This window comes from Cornus florida, unplaced genomic scaffold, assembly GCF_030987335.1.
Source record: "Cornus florida cultivar Cherokee Brave unplaced genomic scaffold, ASM3098733v1 CherokeeBrave_3.0.0_Hap2_Chr11, whole genome shotgun sequence".
NCBI classification, from domain to species: Eukaryota; Viridiplantae; Streptophyta; class Magnoliopsida; order Cornales; family Cornaceae; genus Cornus; species Cornus florida.
This window is the reverse complement of record NW_026775581.1, coordinates 87,267,419-87,286,691: the sequence shown is the minus strand read 5'-3', so window position 1 is coordinate 87,286,691 and position 19,273 is coordinate 87,267,419. Positions and strand designations below refer to the sequence as shown.

Below are 19,273 nucleotides of genomic sequence, written 5' to 3'. Positions count from 1 at the left end.
AATCAGAGTTTGTGTTTGTTAAGGAGTGGCCTATTATATAATTAATGGGTCAGTCTAGCATAGATTATTAGATTTTATGAGGAGCCAAAATTGCTTTTTCTTAATTTATTTAATATCTTTAGACTGTTGTAACTTTTAATATTTATTGTACTTTAAATAAAATGGCATTTCAAGATTTTTTCTTTAACAGTTGATTTGAATGCCTCATCTTTACCCACTACTTTGCTGAAAGTTATGGATGTGGCATCGATTCATTTAGTTCAACAGGTTCGTTATAACTGAAAATGACATTCTAATTGTTATTTAACTTTTTTTTTGGATTCATTAAAATTTTCAATGATGCAATGCATTCTAATTGTTATGTAACTTTTTTTGGATTTATTTGAATTTTTCAATGATATGATGCTTTTGTTTTTCAATGAGACGCGTTAGGCGTTAGGACCATTTGAGTATTTTTTTTTTTTCTTTCAAGTTGAGGTTGTGGATGTCTGTGAAACTTGACCATTATTTCTTCTGTCCTTTCTAGTTGGTCCTATTACGAATCCTCTTTATGTTTGGCTTCAAAGAAGCCAACCCCAACCCATAGACACGCTTTGTTTGCAATGGTCCTTCAAACCTCTCATTTGGTATAAAAAAAAAAAAGACTATACCTTGTGTTTCTGCCTGCATTTTCAAAATCTCCTTTCTGAGCTGCTGTTCTGTATATTCGATCATAGGACAATGAAAACCCGGAGAGCCAAACGTTCTGAGGTACTATTGGAAGTGCTGTAGTACTACTTTTCTTGTGTTCTCGTGTGATTTCGATGTCAATTACATGTTTCTCGATGATTTGTCAACAATTGCATTTGTTTGCAGGTCTTTTGGCCTTCCATTGTGATGAAGAAATGGCTAAATATTCAGCCCAAGGTGTGTGATTTTAGTGAAGATGAAATTGACACTGAAACTGAAGCAGAGAGCGAGGATGATGGTATGCTTTTCGTAATTTAACCATGCCATTTAATTTCTTGCACTTTCCCCTGCTTCATCATTCTTTTGCACTTTTCATCCAGCCGAGTCTCCTAGAGATGCAAGAGTGCATGTGGGTGTCGATCGTGCCAGTCGAATGCAGAGGAAACAATCTGTTTGCCCAACTCAAACTTCAGGCAATATATTTTAAATAAACTGTATTTGCTAAAGATTTCATCTTTGTTCCTTTTTTTTTTTCTTTTTTTCTTCATTAAACTATTGTCTCTGAAAGTTTTGTTATGACTTACTGTCGGCAATTCACTTGCTTCATTCTTAAGTAGTCCTCATATTGACTAAAATTTTGATGTGTTATCGATAATTTAATTCAGCTTGAGATTTTTAATATTTAATTTTCAATAAAAGAGCTTAATAAAGATTGATGGATATTCCTGTTATCTTAATACTTTTTCCCATCTGATGACCATCTCAAGGTTGTGCTGTTTCAATGTCCTATTTATACAGGGACACCTTCGAAGGGCTATTCCTTAAGGCACAGAAGAGGGAAATCAGAAACTCTACGAGCTCAATATATAAATACTAAAGATGTGAGGTTTGGCTCCGAACTAATTGGATCTGGTTTCTGCGTTTCTGGTATTGAAACTCAAATTATAGTTTTTGGTACTCGCTGATATCCTACAGAGCTTCTTTTTTTACTGCAGAGTGACAATAGGCACTTGGAATGTTGCTGGAAGACATCCATACGAGGATCTTGATATTGACGAGTGGCTTTGTATGCAAGAACCAGCAGACATTTACATTCTTGGGTGAGTACTTCCTCAGGTTTATAAATGCATTAAAATTCTGCATACATGGCAATTAATCAACATAGAGTCTATTCTCTTGAGTGTGTCACAATTTATATGTGCACCTGCATTCAATAAATTGAGTGCATGGGGCAAATTTTCTTTATTAATTTGTAAATAAGCAGAAGTTCTGAGATCATGTATTATGACCATTTAATCAACATGGAGATCATAAAAATCTTATGGGCTTCGGTGTTTAGATAAATACATAAAGGAAAATAGTTTACGATTATTTTTATGAGTACACAACTGTGCACACAACCTTCTGTGTTCAATTTCTATCTACCTGTTTATTAGTGGAGTGCCATTAATGGAGGCTTACTGTTCTTTTAGTATTTGTCAAAATGACTAGGCAATACTGGTGATGGTAAGATAGGTGCTGCAAGTGGATTTCTTTCACACACACACACACTCACACACACACATATTGAATTCTTATTAGTTGCTCTATCTACAAATAGAGCAAGAAGTTGAGAAGAAATATAAGAAACTTATTATTAAGCATAATTTGATAAAAATCCTCAACAAGTGCAGACATCTAACAATAATATGTTACAATTCTACCAAAAAAAGCCAGTTTTGGGTTGCTTAATAAGCATTAATAGATAATTTGAATTGATTACAACTAGTTCATGTCAGAGGGCCCAAATCAAAACAGTCCTTGAAGGGCAACATTACTTGGTTAATGACCATATGTTTTACAGATAATTATTTAATGGTCAGACAAATTACAGACATCGCCAAAGTAATAGCAAATGAAAAGAGATGATATAACAAACTTTAGTGGCTTGAGAGAGAGAGAGATTTTCTGTTTGCTTTTTTTTTTTTTCAAACCTCACTTCGCAACTTTTCCTTAGTGGGCATTTGGTTTACTGGTATGATTCTCACTTACGGTGTGCAAGGTTTGGAACTGAATTCTTGAAATGCTGCAACTCCTTATAGAAGAAAGAAAATTGGCCTTCAGAGAACTGCACTTATGGTATAATAAGTCTACTGACACATAAATCAACGTTTTGGAATTGTTTATAGTGCATCCATTGCTGCAATTAGTGTTAGATATTCTTCTCTTCCACAATAGCAGGAAGTACAATTCCATTTCTTGTATTAATTCTTTTGGTTGCCATGACGTTTAAATTTTGATATAATCATGATTGAATGCTAAGTCTCTATTTACATTTAACAGTTTCCAAGAGGTGGTCCCTTTGAATGCTGGGAATGTACTTGGAGCTGAGGATAGCAGGCCAATTCCAAAATGGGAGGCAATAATTCGTAGAACTTTGAATGGAACTTTGGAACCTGAAACCAAACACAAGAGCTATAGTGCCCCACCTTCTCCAGTATTTAGGACGTCTTCTGCCGCTGATATTCTTGCGGATGAGATCGAGACTCCTGCATTAGAGACGATAAGCGAGGATTTGATGGGCACCACTAAGGATAAATTCTATGAAGGATGTAAACTGAAGGGGATAATTGGTATGGATAAGAAACTGCAGTTAAGAAGAATATATGGCATTGACAATGACAGTAGATTGGATTGGCCTGAACAGTCATTTGATGCAACACCTCAATACCGTTCTTCTAGTTTGAAATTGCGCAGAGTGTTGAGCAGTTCTCCAAGACTTGGCTCTGATTGGATGGATAATCTTCTAACGTTTAGCCCTCAGAATATTGCACTTAATGGTGGTCGACTGAGACGATCACATCAGAGCTCTGGAAACCTAGGATTGATCTGGATGGATCAACAAGAGAAGCCTGAAGTTCTTGATTCCCTTTCAGATGTCTCCGATCAATTTTCTGAAGAGGAGGATGATTCCTTTTTAGATATTTCAGAGGTGCAACACGAAAGTGAGCTTCTAGAAGATGGAGTAAAGGCACGTCCTAGGTTTGTGCGGATAGTCAGCAAGCAGATGGTTGGGATATACGTATCAATTTGGGTGCGTCAAAGCTTAAGGAGACGTATAAACAACTTGAAAGTCTCTCCTGTTGGAGTCGGGCTTATGGGCTACATGGGAAACAAGGTATCACATCTCCTTTCCAATTAATAGTGCGCCAACCTGTGTCAAGTTTGCACTAGCATGTGTCTTGAGTGTCTCCATTGCAATGCTAAAGAACTTGAACTACCATGTAATTATTGACATGCTGCCTTATACACATTTGTTGGTAAATAATGGGAAAAAGATTAAAAAAAAAAAAAAAAGCAGTGGCATTGTTGGATACAATGCCTTTGCAAAATTATATTTCATACCGTACTTATATTGAAACCACTGTCCTATTATTACTATCATGCTGCATCCTTCTAAGGAAGGATGCCACTTTCATTTCATAGACAATGCAAAGGGGATGATGGTTATTCAATATTCACTTATTTTTCCATTTTATGAAACAAAATATTGCACTCCATATCTTAGTGTGGAGCTTGTGTGATTGCCTACTGGCTGATGATTGTAGTATTATAGATGCACCTACTTGTCACTGTTACGTATGCATTGATTGAGAACTGTTCATATTTGTTTTGACATTGTGAGTTATCAGTCTAGTTAATTGATGGTTTCTGATACAGGGATCCGTCTCTATTAGCATGTCTCTTTTTCAAACACGGCTATGCTTTGTTTGTTCTCATTTGACCTCTGGTCATAAGGATGGTGATGAACAGAGGCGTAATTCCGACGTGTATGAGATCTTAAGACGTACTCAATTCTCTTCTGTCATTGATTCTGATCAACCACAAACAATTCCTTCTCATGAGTAAGCTTCATTTTGTCATTGAAATTAAATCTACATAGAGTTATTGTCTACTCATGCGAGTACCATGTTGCTTGGAAATCAGATTGAGTCATTAGCCACATGAATATGGATTGCTCAGATTCTTTTGTATATATATATATAAAAGTAAATTTTAAGTTTCATAAAAGTGGTGATATAAATAATCTCTCTTTTTCCAAAAATTAAGAGATTGGAAGAGTATCGTTGGATCAACATACAAAGGTCTGTTTTGCATCAATAATGAAAAATGAAGTTATGAAAAAGCCAAAAAAATAAAAAAGAAAAAAGAAAAGGATCAAACTCAAACTTATTATAGCTTTTCATAATTTTTCAGAACCTGTAGTTAGGTTTTCTTGTAAGTCAATTAAAAAACTTTGTGCTTGTTCGACCGATTCTTCTATTTTCTAAATGGCATTAAACTAGTCAATCGAATGTTTTGAGTTTGGGTGTGATCTGTTAAGAAGGACAATAATAAGAGCATTCTTGTTATTTAGTTTATGTATGGGGGAAAAAAATTCTCAAGCTCGACTAAGTTGGTTACAATTTTTAGGAAGTCCCAAAGAGTTGAACTTTAAACCACATAGTTTGCAGCCAGCTGTTGATTCAGTCATTCTAATTGGGAATCTTCTTCCTCTTTTAAATGCATCTTAAAAAAATTTGTTCAACATCAATTTGTGATTGGGTGCTTCTGTAAACAGTCAGATATTCTGGTTTGGGGATTTGAATTACCGTCTCAAGATGTTGGACGCAGAGGTTAGGAAGCTTGTTGCAAAGAGACAGTGGAATGAACTTCTCAATAGTGATCAGGTGAGACTTAAAACACAAACTTTATGCAAATATGATTCTAAATCTCAAAACCTGCCTACTTTCTGCGTGATTGTAATTAAAAAAAAAAAAAGAAGATAAAATGTGCTATTGGTAAAACTGCGGACCAAATTCAAATATGGATCTTATTTGATATCTAGGACTGTAATTGGTGTCTAATTCATATTAATATATTATATCTCTAAGAAGATTTTACCCACCAGGGAAGAGTCTTTGGAATTTTGGGCCTTTAGGGGCAAAAACTTCAATTCTCGGGCATTTTTTTTTTAGAAAGGGCTACAGGAATTCTGATATTGTATTTTAGAAAGTTAGATTACATATACTAGGGCCTCTTTGTTCAGAGATCATAATTCTTGAATGGAAGTTGATGGGAGTGTAATTCTTGGGCATTTTTATTACAATTTAGTCAGTTGTCGAATCGATGGATCTATCATCTATCAACTAGTCAATGGCTTTTTTTCTTTTGGGGTGTATGTGCGACTGTTGTTGAGAATATTAATGGATAATTTGGATCATTTTTCTATTATATTTTGGGAAAAACACCCCTAGTATTTATGATTATTGTTTTCCTCTTCGAAGGATGCCCCTCAATTTTTTTGTTTTGATATATTCATGGTTTGTCTTGAAATGAGGAATTGACTCAAGGCAACATGATGCAGCTTATCAGAGAACTTCGCCGTGGGCATGTATTCTATGGATGGAAGGAGGGAGTGATAAATTTTCCACCTACTTACAAATATGCATTTGACTCTGATAGATATGTTGGTGAAAACCCAAAAGAAGGGGAGAAAAAGAGATCTCCAGCATGGTAAGTATGACTTTCTTGTATAGCAAGACTGCAAAACCTGGAATTGAAGAAATAAATTAGTAGGGAGAAATATGACATAAATGTGGTGCATATTGCCATTTTGTTCCAAGCATCAGAAATGCCACAATATGTAACAAGATGGGCTCAATTAAATTGACTCAACCTAAATTCAGTACGACTAGTTTTTTCTGATCCTGACTCAAGTCACTCAGCTGACACGACTTATGATAGTATTGAACAGAAATTCTGCCAAGCATTCTTATATCCGGATAGAGAGAGACCTGTTTTCACCAACTTAAATCATGAAATTATATAATTGAGCATTGACAGTGTGATTGTTGATATAGAGTCACCTTTACGAGGCCTTTGTCCCCAGTATATAGGTAGTTGTTAATACATACTCGGTATGTTGTGCAGGTGTGATCGTATATTATGGTTGGGGAAAGGCATAAAGCAGCTTTCTTATAAGCAAGCAGAGATAAGGCTCTCAGATCATCGGCCAGTCAGTTCAATCTTCCTGGTTGAAGTCGAAGTCTTTGACCATCGGAAGCTCCAGAGGGCCCTCAATTTCAGTACTGCAGCAGTCCATCCTGCGATTTTTCTGGATTAAAGACGGAAAACTAACTTAGTTGATTGCGCCAGACAAGTGATCAAACATCACAAAAAAAAGTGAGTGATCATCAATACCACTGTTTTGCATTCTTGAAAAAATAATGTGCTACTCATTTACCTTTCAAAAAAATAATAGTAATCATGTGCTACTTAAAAATGTAATGTATGAGAGATTCCATCTCTGATAGGTAAGGAACTCTTCTTCGCTAGTAAATTTAAGTAATTTTTTCTTCATAGTTAGAGGATCTAGGTGGTCCAATTAGGGTACACGTATTGGATACATATTTCATAGCCATGTTCATGTTGTGTCATGTCGACATGGGCACGTTGAGGGTAACGGAAGAGTTCAGGTAACGTGTTATCAATGTCTAGGTTAACTGGATGAGGATATATGTTATTGATCTCAATTTTGTCTTTACAACAAAAAAACATAATACATTGCTGTACAAATCGTTCATACCAAGAGAGAGTGATCTAGAGCTGCCTAAGTTGTCTCAGTTCACACTTGCATGCACAAATTAGACATCTGTTTGGTGATTACCACTTGGGAGTTCTTATGTGTGGAATACAATAACACATTCATATATTTATACAAAGATGTATATATTTTTAGGATTTATACCTATTTATTCCAACAAACTTTCCGTTGCCATTTCCGAAATCTAAATGATTTCCCATCAGCGTTCCTACTGCAGAACTGTCATATATCCTAAAACATCAGTAGTTCAATGGTAAACTCTCTGGTTAATTGAACTTCTAAAGAAATCACCATTGATGCTTACCATGTTGACCAGTCACATTAACATTTTTTCTACTAAATATCATTACTAATTGAAACTCACTGTTTATTTTGATATTGATACTTCAAAGAATATAGAATAATGTTAACATAGGTTTGCTGTTGTATTTCAAAGAATATAGAATAACACATGCTCTCTTTTTTTATTTTTTAAAGACCTCCCATTCAAGCAGGGTAAATAATTATAGCATGGAACTGCAAGCCCTTTTGACGGCCGGGAAGATCTAGCTCACATAACAAACGAGGATCAGCATGCAAAATTCAACATTTTCGAGACGATGACAAGGAATAAGAGTGGTGTGTGGAGGATTCAGAAAATGTAATTTGTGAAAATTTTGGTTTATGTTGTAGTTGAGGAGTTTCTGGGATATGATATTCAACACAGTGGGAATTTTAGGGGTGAACCCCTAAAGGTATATATGGTAGACAGGAACCTTGTGTTGCGTTGTTTAATGGGTATGGTTAATTTGAAACCTATGTTTGTACATAATACATATCTCTTTCTTTTTCACTTTTTGGGAGGAACTTGTACCGGACTAACCTTGATGAAAGATTTTTTTTTTTTTTCATTTTTGTCTTGATAAAGTTGGTTGGCTTGCAGTTATTTTGAATGTCACCCAAATTTGCTTACATTTAGATTTGTTTTCCCACATGAAAATATATAAAACCTACTTGATTTTGATCGGGAGGGTTTACGAAACCATGTGCCATATTAAATTGAATCCATAGTAAATCCTATTTTCGAACAAAACCAGTAATAAATCCTTGTTGACAATTGAATCCAATTTTTCCGACAAAAAAGGTGGGACAGTAAGTTGTAAGCCTAGAAAACCTAAAAAAACAATGGGGGAATATAAAATCCAATTGAAGGTGGGATAGAGCCTTGAGCTTTTTGAGTTAGACACTGTAGACATACACACTATATATTAAGTTTCAGAAATCACAACTATAGCATTGGATACCTATGGTATAAGACACTACTCATTACTCTTTTGTTAAAATCTTTTTTCATTAGAAAAAAAAAAAAAAGATAAGGATGAAATAAAAAATAGATGACTGTATATGAGTTACTAAAAGTCGACGACATGAAATGAATGTTGCAGAAACATCCTTTGATTAAGTGTAGACATATAGATTGAGACGTTACTAAGTTCTTAAAGCTATATATGACTGAGACATACTATATAATAAGATCTTAACATAGATCTGACAACAACTATTAGACAAAAAGCCATAAACAAACAAACAAACAACACACTGCTATGAGTGATATATATATATATATATATTAGAGACCATATAAACTAAGATACATATTCAATAGATGCATTCATGTGAGGCTCACCTTACTTTCATCCTATCTAAAACCTTTATTCGAAATATCATTTTCATAATTAATGGTTATAGTACATGAAAATCACAGAATATAGAGCCATCTCATCCACCAAATGAAAGTCAAATAGTTTTGTCACAGCACAACTCTATTCTCATTATTATTTCTATCATTGTGACATATGGATTGACATCAGTGACTATTAGCATGTTAGGTAATGTCAAGTGGATGTTTGATATTTGAATGGGCCATAAAAATGGTACAATAATAATTGAGACGCCTTCAAAATGATTGGCTACATACATTTCACTCCAACAACTAGATCGAGCAAGGACACGTCTCCATTGCAAAAACACAATTCCATGTGATTCATTTGGCCCCACAAAGAAGTTGAAGTAACTCTCTCTCTCCCTGCTCAAGAGAATTCAAATTTTCCTACTAAAATAAAAGAAGAAATTAGGAGGTAATTTTTAGATTACAATGACAATCAGTTATAAATCCTAAAAATCAAATCAATATATAAAAAGTAACCACAAAAGAAAAAAAAAAAAAAAAAAAAAAAAAAAAAAAAAAGATTTAATTCTTTTTCAAAATATTATTTATCATGGTTTCACAATACACTGCCTAGTCTGACTAGGGTCTGACAAGCTACAAAGTCATCAACAAGCCCTACAGTCAATACACTTTTATTTGTGCATGGCTTTGAATTCCCCCCAAAAAAAAAAAATTTTAAAAAAAAAAAAAAACAAGCAAGAGAAAAAATAAAGAGAAATGCTCTGCCAGCCCAGTTGACATTGTGCTTATCTGGCCAGAGACAGCGAGGTTGTGTGTGTTGGTGTGTATGGGTTGCCTTGTACCCGGCGAGTAAAGAGGGAGGAAGTTGAGAGGGGAAGTAAATAGGTGTAGGAAACAAATCACAAGGATCATGAGAGAAGAGACAGGATAGTTTCCACCACCCATGTATGGATTAGGAGGAGGCAGCCACCAATTCCTTCAACAATCTGATTCACTGAAAAATGCTACTCACAGAACAATCATCATGAACACGCCATATAGTTTCACCCAACAGGTTTGCTACAGAAAGAACTGTCAACTGAGGAAAGTAGTTCTTCTCCATTACTGGAATTGTGTTTGTAATGATGACCTCTTGAAACAGACCACTCGACAACCTCTCAATCGCAGGAGGGCTGTGAAGGAAAAAAAATTTGTTACAAGGGAGATCATACAAGTATTTCAATTAACATAGCAGATGGCCAGCATATGATTGCATCACTATTAACTTTCACATACTTTTAAATAAATGATTTGCAACAAGGAGTTGGAAATTATGGAAATCCACGGGCACAGCAATTCCAGACTAGGTATGTGATCGTACAACACAGGTAGACAATAGCTCATCAAAAATATACCCAGAAATCCACCCCTCTAGACGAATAATTACAATTTTCTCACAGTTATACCATTCATTGAATTGTGCTAACTATGTGACTTTCATTTTCTGGGTTTAAAAAGATCTCTTATTATGCACCTAGCAATTCTCAGCCTCTTATGTTAAGAAAACACACCTACTTCTCTCTCTCGGGAATCAAAGAGAGTTAAAAGGGGGGTTAAGTGCAAAAAAACACGATATATAGAGTTTGTGCAGAACTAGTCCCTACTTTTTGAAAATGTGCATGTTAATCCATAAAATTCAAAAAATGTGCAAATAAGCCCCTCTGACCACTTTTTGACAAAAACTAAATATGAAAACACTCTATTTTACCCTTTTGATTCCCATTTTGCCCCTCACCCATATGTGCATATAAACCCAGGCTACAGTGGAAACTCTGGCAAGAGGATAGATACAAATATATTTAATATTCATTTGGAACGATTCTGTTAGTCTTATAGGGTAAGTGGTTTGTATATTAGGATGCTGGTGAATAATCTTCTTTTAGAAATTGTTTTCTATAATGAAGGATAAGATAATATTAGGATGCTGATGAATAATCTTCTATTCGCCCCTCTCTCTCCTCCCCTCTCTCTCTCTTGTGATATATATATATATATATATATATATATATATTAATTCCTTATGCTGTAATTTTTTTAAAATTTTTTATCAATTTAATAGACACATAAAATAAAAATAAAAATAAAATTATAATTATAATTCAAATTATGTTAGGGTAAACACAATGGAATACCCTAAAGTGTGTGGCGGTTTTGCGACAGGAGGCAACAGGAGGTGGCGGCCATGGTAGGGAGGAGGTGGGAGAAGGCAGCGGCCATAGTGCGGAGGAGGCGGCATGGGCAGTAGGAGGTGGGAGGAGGAGGCGGCGGCCATGGTGGGGAGGCGGCAGCATGGGTAATTTTGGGAATTTTGTTTTTTTTTTTGGATCATCACCACATACACAATCTAGGTAATAAGGTTAGCCAACCAACTCCTACTTCTCACCATTGGATCCTCTTTTTGCTGATATCATTCACCCGCCTTGATTATCTGATTCTCAAACTCAATTAAGAAATTCATTCGTATAATTCATAAATAGACTCATTCTCGAATCGCGGAAAGCAGACATATGTTTCCGAAACCCTCGTGAATAGCCTTCTCATTTTTAGATCATATATATCTTTGCCTCAATTTTGTGATCTGACACCTTATTGGAAGATGCTGCTTCGTAGCTACAACTATCATGAGGTCTTTTCTTGTAGCCAGTGCTATCATATGGAATTGAACAGACAGATCCTCCTCTAGGAATCAAAGACCCACAGACAGCATTTTGAGTTGCTTCATCCTCATCTTGTGCTTTCGAACTCTCATAGTAGGAGGCTTAGCCAAAGCCAACTTTGAATTTTGTCTTTTTTTTTTTTTTTTTGATAAATAGTGCTACAGTGTGTGCCTTATATAGTAGGGCACTGTTTGGTTTCGGTTTTTATTATATCCAGTTTTAGGTTTCTTTGGTTTAGCTTATCCCAATTTTATACAAATTGAGATTTATTTTATTCTTGTCCCAAACAAACATAATTTCACACAAATTGGACAAAGGGATCCTTGTACATGGCCTGTATTTATAGTTATTAATTTATTCAACTGAAATGAGGGTATATCATCATTTTATATCACACAGGGACCTATTTGCACCAAATTGATAATATAGGGAGGTTTTATACCACAGAGGGACCTTTTTGCCTATATCGATAGTAGGGGGGAGTTTTTTGCACTTGACCCTTAAAAGGTTCATGGAAGTTGGGCAAAATAAAAAATGGTGATGTTGTCATCTTTCAATGGAATAATCAGAAAGTGAGCATTTCCATAAAAACTAAGAGCTCATGAAAGTGATTAATATTCTCAAAATTAATCACATCACTGGAGATTGGTCGACTTAGAAACATTAAACAGCCGAAAAAGAAGATCAATGCCATGGAAGTTGTTACCTGAAAACAGCATGAGTGCTGCAAGCATAGACTTCTCTGGCCCCTTCTTCATGTAATAGAGCTGCACCTTTTGCAATGGTCCCTACACACATCAGTAATCAATTTTTAATTACAATAATTTCAAGAATGCCTTTGGAGAGTTGAAAGAAACCCCCTTTTTGCTTCTTTATATGAGGGAATTGAAAATATATATCTGTATGTATATATATATATATATATATACTTGGAAACATCATGTCTCTTACAGAACCTATCTATCGAACCAACAAAGCATTCATTATGGCATAGAAGGGAAAAAAACCTAAATAAATGATTTATTAGAATAACTGTAAAAGTTGATACGCATATGAAGGATAATTGCTCATTGGACCAAACACTTAAATTTGAGCAGAGAGACAACACGCAGATGGACTGAAAAATTTCAGGAGTCATGCCCTCATTAGGAAGTGATAGACAATTGGCAATGATCAAGGTCAAAAGGGAAACATAGGTTACAATTTTTGGAGCATTAATTTTTTGGGCAACTTGGCAAATAGAAAAACAATCATCAATGCAGCAATAGAAACACGCTTTCAAGAAATTATTTTCCTCCCACTTCCATCATTTCTAATTTATCATTTTATCTATAAAAGGATATTTCATAAACTGCAACTCAACATCAAAGGACAACACTTACCAGCAGTGTCAATCATGTCATCCACCATAACTGCAACTTTTCCTTTAACATCACCAATCAAATTCATTACCTACAAGATCACAATAAAAAAGTAGAATTAAGGACATCAAGATCTTTATGGAAGATAATTATAAACAGTTGCATAACACATCATCTTTTCAATCATATCTATTAAACTTAGTTGTAAATAAAACAATCAAATTCTCATGCTTTGGAAAGGAAAAATTACATTTTCAATCACATTGTGATCTATTTTATGATGAAACCCGACATAACTTTGATGAAAAATATTTTGAGACTAATGTTGCTCCTATACAAACCTACTTGCATACTTCGGTGTGTTACAAGACAAGCTATTGACCACACTATCAAATGAATCAGATCCATTCAGGAGAGTCTGGTGAAGGATTTTGATCATACGATTCCTGTAGGTTTTTAATTTGTTAATCAAAACCATCAATGAATTTAATCTGTGTGGAAAATGAGCTTATGAGCTCACACCTTTGCATACCTAAAATAGGATAATAAGTGGAAATGGTAGTCAGTCGGCAAGCAAAAGATCATTACGTGTTACGGCAACAATAATAGTCAGAAATTACACATTCCATTTAACTGAATACTCTCTATCTCAAATACATGCACATATAGAATATTCCTTATTTTGGTTGATAAATAAGATCAATCAACCAAACAAAACAAATGAGAAGCAGATTGGGCCAAAGTCAAACAATCATAAACTTCCAACAAATCCGTTGTGGATCTTCTTCACATACAACATTCCCTTCGTATCACTTAAAGGTGACTAGAGCCTCTTGCACTTGTATCAATTACCAAAGTCTCCAATAAATACAGTTGTTTAGTACTAGGAAATTTCAGAGAATATAAACCAAATATATGGCTTGAAGGTTAAATGTTTAATTAGCAACATGAAAGCTGTTACCAATCTGAAAAAACATCTTAAAATACCCCAATCAATCTCGTAGATAAATTATTTATCAAATGCAGCCGGCATGTTACATGTTGGTACTGAAGGGTGGAGAAAGCAAGAAAATGCAAAAAAAAATCACATAAGAGGACTCGATCAGAAATTACCTCCGCGACATTGTGTCCATGACGCCTTTTATCCACAATGGCTAAAGGTGCATCAGATAATTTTTTCGCAAAAGCACGTGCTCTAGCAACTCCTCCAACATCAGGTGAGACCACTACCAAATCATTAGAACAAATTGTCTTGCTGGCAAGATAATCAAGAATCACAGGCTGGTGCAAACAAAAAGCAATGGTTAAGGCTCAGGAAGCACAAAACTAGTTAAAGCCGAGAACTCAAAACCATGGACTAATTACCTGACAGTATACATGGTCAACTGGAATATCAAAGTAACCCATGGACTGCCCAGAATGAAGATCACAAGCAAGTACGCGATCTGCACCTGCTTCTGTGATTAGATTTGCTACAAGTTTCGCAGCAATGGATTCACGCCCTTGAGTCTGAGGACAAAAACATAGATGGAGACAATAAAACATGTCATATTTCTATCAGCCTACTAAAAATACAATATGGTACATATTTTTCAGACAGTCATTCCTTTGAAATACAAACTGACCAAGACATTTAGTAAAAAACCATGGTATGCAGGCATATACCTGTATGTAATTCAGTGGGGGCAATTGTCCCCAATGAATTTTTTTTTTTTAAGTATTATAACCTTGTGATTTTTTCTTTCTGAATTATATACCTATCAAATTTCACTATTGCCCCCACTGAAATTACTAAACATTCACTATTGTCCCCCCTCAAAAAAATTTCTGGGTCCGTCCCTGTTGGTATGGAAAATGTTCTGTAATCAATGACAAAACAATAATGAATTGCTGCAAAGCTCACAAACAGAACTACAGAATCATTTTGATTTTTTACTACTCAATCCACCAGCTTAGAACAGAAATGGAAAGAGTGGACGGGTATTAAACGGTTGCACATCATGTTGGTGTGATGATACACCTCTCCTGATCACCTGTCAGGAGACCAGGCGAAAATCACAAATCTTCAATATGTATACTTGCTGTATATTCTTTGTTTCGTTTGTAATCTGTGATTTCCAACTTTGTTCAAACCATAAACTAATCACAGATAGGTTTATTTACACAGCACCATAGTTTAGATTACCTTCCTATCAGCTCGGGCATATCCAAAATATGGAATCACTGCTGTGATGTTTTTGGCTGATGCCCTTCTACAAGCATCTATCATTATAAGAAGTTCCATAAGATTTTCATTTGCTGGGGGGCAGGTGGCCTGCACCAAGTACACATCACACCCTCTAACGCTCTCTTGCAACTGAACATAAATTTCGCCATCAGCAAACCGCTTTATGTTGATTTTTCCCAGGTCAAGGCCCATATACCAAGCGATTTCCTAAATGATAAAATGATGGTGAGCAAACAAAAGAACAAGTACCAGGGATCAAAAGAATTTTTAAAGCTATAAAAAGATAGAAGAGACAAAATATATTTTTCATAGTAAATTACAATTGTAAACATCCTTTAAGGAATAAACCAAACACTTCCTAAATATTTTCATTTATTATTCCTTCTCTTAACCTGTTTGGTGGTAGGAAGGAATGCATAATGAGTTTTGATTGGAAAATTAAGAAATTGTATCCTTGTAAAAGGAAGTTGCATTCAACATCATCAATGGTGGGAAATGTAAATGCAATCCATCAAAATCCATAATGTGTCATCAACTTCAAGTCTTCATTAACTTGTACAAGTTTTAAACGCCCAATTGAGTGCTTATGAAAGAAATATGATTGATTGTCAACAAAACAAAAATGTAAAGGTCAGCAATGGCAAGGACCCAATCTATGAAACACGGACACGTGTCATGTCCATATCAGATACCAACACTCCTCAAATACTCACAAATATGTGTTTGATACTTAATAAAATTATCCATAATTTGAAAATACTGGAATTTTTTTGGTTTCTTCCACGAATTTGATACTTCTCAAATAGTTCAACCATCTATCTAGTACTTTTCAGATACTTCGCGAAAGATGTTTAACATGTCTAAAACATTAAAATGTAACTTTTTCCAAGTATAACATCATAGCATAACTGTTAGGTAAAGCTTAGAAATTCTTCAGAAAAACAAGTAATTGAAAATTTGAGAAATAATGAGAATACTTATCCTAAAATAACTCTCAGCTCACAGTTCTTTTGTCATAAAAAAATGTATCTTTTTTTTTTTTTTTTGATAGTAAAAATACATATAACATGATCTTATAAGAAAAAATTGATATAATATGACAAAAATTATAATTTTGAATTTATATATGCATGCAGGCAAGCGAACATATCCATGAAAACAAAGCATAATAGAAAAAAAGAGAATAAACAATGACCTTACATGGTAGTAATCTATTTCAGAAGACAAAAACAAACTGCACAAGCTATAATTTTCCCTCAAAATTTATTGGATGAAGGGAATTCATTTCTGGAGTTAATGTATAAGAAAGACCCAAAGTTCGGAGCACATTATATTGCCAGATGAGAGTGAGCTTTATGTGAATTTTAGAGACCTTGTACAAAAGTACTTCATACAGTGCCATAGCTAAACCATGTTGTCCTAATGCTTCCACAATGCCAAATCTACCAAATAAGAGATACAAAGAGAAGCACTATATAGCATAGTTTTATCTCCACCATTCCAGATGTTGCAACAAATTTAAATTGAATTGAATACAGTGTTTTACCTGAGAAAGTGTGGGATTTGCAGTGCCAGAGAATATTTTCAGTCTGGTATTAGTTCTGTTCACTGCATTCTCCAGGCGATTGGACTCCAAGAACTTGGGCCATGTTCCTTCATTAACGATCGGAACACACGGCTTTCCATTCAATGGTGCGCTCATATCACATTTCTAACACAAGAAAACCCACTAATAAAATTAAAATAAAAAATCAACTAAATCAAATATACATTGCATACACTAAAAAAAAAAAAAAAGACGGTAACACAAATTACTAATATATATCATGGAAAACACATAACTAGTAACTAGTTTCGATATTCAAAAAAATTAACAAATCATTTTTTTCAAAAGTAATATTTCCCATAGATATTTATAATTGAATCATAAAAATCATAAGAAACAACAAAATAAACCCATCTCGAAACATGAATTTTTATGGAAATTATAATAATAGAATAGAAATTTAAGAAAGAAACTCCTGAGAAAACCAAAGAAAGTAATTTTCATGGCTCATTATGCGGCACGGACAATGGAAGAGCCTTCACGCGACTGAAAATAAATGATGCATTTCTGTACCAAAATCAAAACAATCAAAATAAAAATAAATAAACAAACAAATATTGGAAAATTCTAACTTTCTCTTATTCTTCCCAACTTTCTCGGCAACCAATCAGAAGCAGATGAATTAGTTAATCATCATATATATATAAATTAAAGATAGGAAAATATACCACGCCATGTGGAGCATTGATTCGAAAACGAAACTCGTTGGAACAGAAGCTTTTGTTGTTGAGAGAGCAACGAGAAAACAGAGATGATGATAAAGACGAAGACGCCGTTGAAGACGATGAAGGCGAGGGCAAAACCAGAGAAGCCATAAATATATATATATATATATATATATATATGTATGTATGTGTGTGTGTGTGTGTGTGTATCTGACTCTGTGTCCGTGATAGGTTTAGGGTTTCAAATGTGTGTGTGACTGTGTGTGCTGGGGGCTGTGAGAGAGAGAGAGAGAGAGGGGGGAGCTCTTTTAAGCTTCTCTTTTTTGTATGGCGCCACTCTGTTTATAAACGGATTTGGTTTCGTGGCGAAGAGCTTGGCACAGTTGGCATCTGATAAACGACGTCGTTGGTTACCTGTGACCCCGTCCAAACAAGTCGGATATGAGTCAAAATCAAAACTACCAATGGTCCAACAATGAACAACTTTAGAATACTACTTTTATTCAACGACTGCCACGTGGCTAGTGTGAATTCACTGAATTGTGGAAACAATTTTCCATCGATTATGGTTTGAAAAATGTGAAATAACACCCTAATATGGAAAAGGAAATCATGACGTTATTAACCTAGTCAAGTTATATTTGGTGGGTCATAGAAAATTATTATATTTTCCAGCGTTAATGGTCCCCATCTATCATTAATTAATCCACAAACATTTGCTGATTTGTATTAAAAATAAATGTTATAAATTTCTTACCGCATTTGTACATTATACAAGGAAAATGATTTTAGAGGCATCGTCAAATTTAGAAAACTATAATGAAAGCAAACATGGATACTTCTCGGTTGGGGTTTGTTTTTTTTTTTTTTTTTTTTTTGGATACATCTAGGTTAGTGACGGAATTGAAATTGATTGAGAGTATTTTTAATATTTAAAAAAAAATAAAAATAGGGATATTTTTAAAATTTTAAGTAATTTTGTAAATAAAAAAATTCACCCACTGAGCTCTTATTGGGCCGTGCCAGCTACTACATCTCCATGTGAGAGTGATGAGGTTGCCAGTTATCTTTGTTTTTTCTTCAAGAATGTGAATCTCATCGCCTCCTTCTTGAAAAAATTCTGAGACCAAATTTAGAAAAGACAATAGGAACTTAATGTCACTATAATCGTATATGTAATATAGTATATTATGTCCTCACCGGTGAGAAAGTGTACACCATCTCCATTGTTAATATGGAATAATAATAAATCAACACAATTTTTTCCGTTATCAAATTAAAAATGGTACGAGTACATGTTCACTTACTAAATTAAAGATAGTGTGTACCCATCTAACTCTGATTTGGTAATTAAAAAGATGAAACGGTGTATGACCCATCTATCTCTTATTTAGTAATTAAAAAGATTGTCTATTTGTTATTGGTCCATTTTAGCATATAAAATGTTGTACCTTATATATCTTCACCGGTGAGGACCTAAATATTGAACAATCAATATTTAGGTTCTTACTAGTAAGAATCTACAACATCTTGAGTCCTGATTGTTGATGTGGATTACTAATAAATTGACATGTTATTTTTAATTATCAAATCAAATATGGTGGGTAAATACTTACTTACCAAATTAGATATAGTGAATTTGATTATTATTAATAATTTGATAATTAAAATAGAACGTATCCATTTATAATTGGTCCACACCAGCAGTGAGTATGTTATAAATTCTCACTAATAAGGACTTAAGTATTGTCATAA

The 19,273-nt window shown here is 34.4% G+C and overlaps 2 protein-coding genes across 2 annotated transcripts; one reads left to right on the top strand and one right to left on the bottom strand.

Annotated features, from left to right (window-relative positions):
- The first annotated feature begins 381 nt into the window (after nt 1–381).
- Nucleotides 382–8,184, top strand: LOC132286552 (type I inositol polyphosphate 5-phosphatase 2). Its single transcript, XM_059788901.1, has 11 exons — nt 382–750; nt 856–967; nt 1,050–1,142; nt 1,468–1,555; nt 1,665–1,769; nt 2,992–3,826; nt 4,369–4,553; nt 5,270–5,378; nt 6,056–6,204; nt 6,622–6,873; nt 7,772–8,184. Exons 1-10 carry the CDS (start codon nt 721–723, stop codon nt 6,812–6,814), a joined length of 1,899 nt encoding a protein of 632 aa, XP_059644884.1. The 5' UTR covers nt 382–720; the 3' UTR covers nt 6,815–6,873; nt 7,772–8,184.
- Nucleotides 8,185–9,523: 1,339 nt separating this feature from the next.
- On the bottom strand, nt 9,524–17,831 carry LOC132282917 (ribose-phosphate pyrophosphokinase 1-like). The gene is made up of 8 exons (XM_059784747.1): nt 17,522–17,831; nt 16,794–16,958; nt 15,206–15,454; nt 14,386–14,529; nt 14,134–14,301; nt 13,042–13,111; nt 12,366–12,447; nt 9,524–10,135 (listed from the first exon to the last, which is right to left on the bottom strand). The coding sequence occupies exons 1-8, from the start codon at nt 17,666–17,668 to the stop codon at nt 9,955–9,957; spliced, it is 1,206 nt and encodes a 401-aa protein (XP_059640730.1). The 5' UTR covers nt 17,669–17,831; the 3' UTR covers nt 9,524–9,954.
- Between the last annotated feature and the right edge of the window lie 1,442 nt (nt 17,832–19,273).

Coding starts and splice junctions, on each gene's coding strand:
- LOC132286552 (XM_059788901.1), top strand. CDS start 721: ATGAAAACCCGGAGAGCCAAACGTTCTGAG. Junction 3,827..4,368: donor TGGGCTACATGGGAAACAAG/GTATCACATCTC, acceptor TTTCTGATACAG/GGATCCGTCTCTATTAGCAT. Junction 6,205..6,621: donor AAAAAGAGATCTCCAGCATG/GTAAGTATGACT, acceptor TATGTTGTGCAG/GTGTGATCGTATATTATGGT.
- LOC132282917 (XM_059784747.1), bottom strand. CDS start 17,668: ATGGCTTCTCTGGTTTTGCCCTCGCCTTCATCGTCTTCAACGGCGTCT. Junction 13,112..14,133: donor ATGGACACAATGTCGCGGAG/GTAATTTCTGAT, acceptor GTGATCTTGTAG/GTAATGAATTTGATTGGTGA. Junction 10,136..12,365: donor AGCACTCATGCTGTTTTCAG/GTAACAACTTCC, acceptor TTTCCTTCACAG/CCCTCCTGCGATTGAGAGGT.